The sequence below is a fragment of the Alligator sinensis genome, unplaced genomic scaffold (genome assembly GCF_000455745.1).
Source record: "Alligator sinensis unplaced genomic scaffold, ASM45574v1 scaffold876_1, whole genome shotgun sequence".
Taxonomy (NCBI): Eukaryota; Metazoa; Chordata; order Crocodylia; family Alligatoridae; genus Alligator; species Alligator sinensis.
The window spans coordinates 424,616-429,320 of NW_005841938.1; the positions used below are offsets into that span (position 1 = coordinate 424,616).

General features: G+C 50.9%; 1 protein-coding gene across 1 annotated transcript in view; it reads left to right on the plus strand.

Moving 5' to 3' along the window:
• The first annotated feature begins 748 nt into the window (after positions 1-748).
• Positions 749-4,705, plus strand: part of RSAD1 (radical S-adenosyl methionine domain containing 1) — a 12,482-nt gene continuing 8,525 nt past the window's right edge. Inside the window, exon 1 of the mRNA XM_025199170.1 lies at positions 749-817. Coding sequence (XP_025054955.1) covers positions 749-817 — 69 coding nt within the window. The remainder of the gene's footprint in view (positions 818-4,705) is intronic.

Genomic DNA, 4,705 nt, shown 5'->3' on the forward strand with positions numbered 1-4,705 from the left:
GCTTATGGTCTCCTGTGACCCCTCTGGTCCTCTCCTGAAGCCCAGGCAATTCTTCCCCAGTGCATGTGTGCATGCAATGTTTATGCCCTAAATGTAGGATGCTAGAAGCAGAGCTGCTCAGTGACTAGTAATGGGATTTAGTACCATTGGATGGTGTGGGATGGTGGTGGAGGAAAAGAAGAGCAATGCCCCCGGTTGGGTACCTGTGAGATTCTCCATTGTCTGTGGGAGAAGATAAACTACTACATGGTGGGAACAGGAGGGGAAGAGACAGGAAGAGATGACAGTCAGACTGATCACCATGTTTGGAGTCAGGAAGGAATTTTACCCCATGGTCAGACCGGTAAGGACTGGGAGGGATTTTGCCTTCCTTTGCAGCAGGTGGCCTGGCCCTTTATCTGGGATCTCCTGAGCATATATTAGCAACTTTTTACAGAAGCAGGGCACTGGCTGCCATGGTCCCCCTGCTTTACCTGGGGCAGGTTAGGGGGTGTCATGTCTTGTGCTGTGTCAGAGTTGATGGTAGTTTTACTGAGAGGTTAGATGATGGATTTGTATAGGATGGTTTGAATAGGGCTGATTCTGCCTCTGGCAGCGGGTTGCACCTATGGAGGTCCCTTCCAGTCCGACTTCTCTATGATTTTTATGATTGTTTTTTATATGCCCCAGTTAACGTGGCAGTGAGGAAGTGAGCTCTTGCCAAACACAAGAAGCTATCTACATAGAGTGACTTGCACAGCTGACCGAGATGACATTTGTGCTTATGTTTCTTGATTGCACCCACGGATTTGGAGTTGGATTTGATGGCCTGCAGGAAGTGAGTGCATGTGTCGAACCTGGGAGGGGGATTTTTCTGTATATTTTGGATGGAGCTTGCGATGAGATGACTCAGAAGGCTGTTGAGTATCTGCACTTCCTACCCCTCTTCAGCAAAAAAGAACTTCCTGCAATCCTGCTGCCCTAAGCACTTAGCTAATTTGGGACTGTGTTCAGTTGTTTCCTTTAGGAGGAAGAATTGATTATATGAGACAATGCTTTCTTTCACACGGTGTTGTTTAGCTCAAAACCAAGCCCTGCTCCCTCAAACACAGCAGAAATAATTGTCCCTTCTCACAGGTCCCAAGTTTGCCTCTCCAGCGAGTCCCAAGAGCTCCATCCCTCTGCTGACTCTTAGGGACATTCTCACAACTGTTTCTCGCATTCTCCCCTTACCCCGTACAGCTCAACAAAAAATCCTATAGCCCCTGGGTTTGCAACTGGTCCAGGGACTTAACTGCCCATTCTACTTAGAAGAGATGCTGCTGCAGCCAGAGATCAAGTTGTGAAGGATTGGGAAAAGCCCACCAAGTTTGGGAAATGCCCTCACGATTCAGGAAGAAGTGGTTTCAACAATGTCTTACGTATAACTGTCCCAACACACGACTCTCCTCTGAAATAGCAGCTTCATGGTGATGGGTTTCACTTCTCTGAGCATGACCACGATCAGCAACAACCAAGCTATGAGACTGCACTTCTCTCTCACTAGGAGCTGGTGGCCCTTGTTGGGGAGAGGTGCCCCTATTGCTCATGTCACTTTTACATTTGGCACCAGCAGAGGCCAAAGTCCAACAGGCCACGAGAGCGGGTAAGCCTCTCCCAGAACAGGTGTGGGAACTCCAATGGAGCATCGTGGCAAAGCCAGCACTGGCACTGCCGGTGCTATTATGCACCTAGTCAGTGGAAAGGTGACTTCCCAGCCACAGTCATATGATGTCCGGCCCTGCTTTCATTAAATCTCATCAGCCAAGTCTGTTGGGTTCTGGTTGGTGCTTAGAGGGGAGAGATGGGAGAGAGCCAGGGGCAGTGGAAACCATGGGGTGCTGGTCAGATCATGGCACATTCTTCTCTCAGTCGATCCTAACTCAGTTCCTCAGTGTGGTATGGGGCGCTGTGCTGCTGCAGGTACCATCCTTTCACTGTGTTAAATAAGAAAAACACTCGCCGCTGCACTGATGCAAATTAACTGAGGTTCTTAAAGGCCACGTGGCACCTTACGCAAGAGATGGGGAATTAGCACCGGTGTCCCGGCCAGTTCTAATTTAAGAAATTACCTTCTGCCCAATTAAATTCCCTTCTCAGCACCAGCTGGCAAAGGCGTTGCTCACTTCCTGCCCAGGGTGGTTACCTAACGGCAATGTGCTCTCTTAAACAGCTGTGGCGTTCCACCCCAGGGACAGCTGCTTTTCAGCTGTGGATGAAATGGCTCATGCATTAGGAAAGCACCTTGGGATCCGCCGAGATGAAAGGCACGGCACGAACATAAGTTATTCATGCAGACGGCCTGGAGGAGAGCCACTGCTCAATGCAGCTCCCACCAGAAGGGGGAGGGAAAAATAGATTCCAGTAGCAAACAATATTCAGTCTCTGTCCCTGTCACTCCCACGTGGTACTAGGACTCCCAGCCCCGCTGAAGGATTCAAACAGCTGAGGTAGCATCTGCAGTGTCTGCTGCTGATAAGAACAGCAGCCCCTTGCCCGTATGGATGCAAGGTCCTTGCAAGGCAGGTCATTCTCATACCAAAAAAGTTCCTTGGTGACTGCAAATGCATCATCTAACCTTGCCTCTGGCCCATGGCCAGGCAGATGACTGACCCCAAAAGAGCCGTGGGGAAGCTAAAGGAGATAAGTTCATTGGTGTGGTGCCAGCCTGACTTTTCAGCGGCAGCATGGTATGTATGGCCTGGTTGTCATTCTAGCCACAGCTGAGATAGAGATGCCACCTGCTGCCAGGTCTGAGAATGACTGGCAGGCCCAGCAGGATTGCCCTGTGAAATTATTATACTAGAGTCTGATAAAAGCCTGTCCCCAGTAAGACCTTGTGTGTGCTGCACTGAATACTCCTCCCTGGAGCCCTGCTGTAATGCCAACCACAGAGTTGCCCTCAGTGGTTTGTTATACCCCTGGACCCAGGCTCCATGACCTGCTCCTGTAACAGTCCAGGTGCCTCTTGCTCAGAGGCCAAATCTAAGGACCATCAGGAAAAGCAACACAAGTGACCCCAAGCATCACGGCAGCAGGGCCAAAGGGGAGCCAAGCTGGAGAGAGCTGTGTGCAGGTCACCACCATCCACTTGACTCACAGCCAAATGCCAACCGGAAGCGAGTGGGGCCTGTGGAGAACAGGAGCATCGAGCTGTCCAGGGTTAGCTGTGCTGTGTGAAGTATCCTGGGGGCTGTCAAAGGGCAACTCGTGTAGAGGACACCGCTGTCCTCTAGTCTGCACTCACCGCTGTTGTGTGCTTCTCTTTTCCAACTTGAAGCCTCGGGGCTGGGAGGATTGTTCACACACCAATTTTAGGTCTAAATTTTCATCTGGTCCACCAGTTTGCCCCATGCCCTGCTTCGTGTTTGACTCCATTTCCCAGTGTCTGGGCTAACAGACAAGCCTCAGCCCTGTACACTGAGACCTGGGTACTCCTTCCAGCTCTGCCACTGACTCACTGTGGGACCTTGGGCAAGTCTAGGGAATTCAAGGGGGTGTGCGTGTGCAAGGGGGGTGTGCATGTTGTTTTGTTGGGATAGGGATGACCCTGCCTCAGGCAGGGGGTTGGACTAGATGAGCTGTGGAGGTCCCTTCTAGCCCTACTGCTTTATGATTAATAAGGGCCCTGCCACACATTCACATTAAAGCTGGGTGGAAACCAGCTGGAGAGTTGTGACACATTTTCAAGCACTAGCATTGTAGCTGGCTGGTTCTTTTTAGAGCTAGATGAGCTTTTTCGTGGCATGATAATTACTCTGCATGTGACCGGCCACATGTGCAAGGTAATTCTCAGGAGCTAAAAACCTCCATCCAGCTATACAAAGAGCTGAGCGGCAGCAGAATTAGTGCTTGAAGCCTTGTAACAGCTTTATAGCTGGTTGCTATAGTATCCGGCTTTAATTTGAATATTACAGCATTAGCTGGTTCATGGTGCAATAAATTTGGACCAGCCACACATGCAAAGTAATGATCACTCCATAAAAAGTCCATCCTGCTCTAAAAAGTGCCAGCTGGCTATGGAGTTAGTGCTTGTAGATGTGTAACAGCTTTATAGCTGGTTGCTATCCAGCTCTAATTTGAACATGGGGCAGAGCCCCTACATTACAACATTAGCTGGTTCATGGTGCAATCATTTTGGACCAGCCGTACATGCAAAATAACCAGCTCTCCATAAAAAGTCCATCCCGCTCTAAAAAAAGCTAGCTGGCTACAGTGTTAGTGCTTGAAGACGTGTAACAGCTTTATAGCTGGTTGCTATCCCGTTGTATTTTGAACATCCCCCCACAGACCACCACCACCAATCATCCTCCGCTGCCAGCGGCTGCAAACTGGGCCAGGGCCCTGCCTATTGCGAGTAGCTGGTTCATCACGCAATACATTTAGCCTGGCCACACGTGCAAAGTAATTATCACGCAATTAAGAGGTCCATGCCTAACTGTCATGCAATTCGCTGGTCCGCCCCCACACTGCAAGGTCATTATCAGGCCATACACAACGATCAAAGGACCCGAGGGGCTCCAGGGCCAGGGCTTGGCGGTGTGTGACAAGGCTACGGCCGGTTTGCAGGCGCTGCAATGCGCACGCGGGGGGCGAGACTTGGTGCTCGGCGCTGCGCTGCGGGCTGAAGGCGCGGCCGGGCCTCCGCTTGCCCGTCTGCGGAATGGGCGGGCGCTCCGCGCCGAGG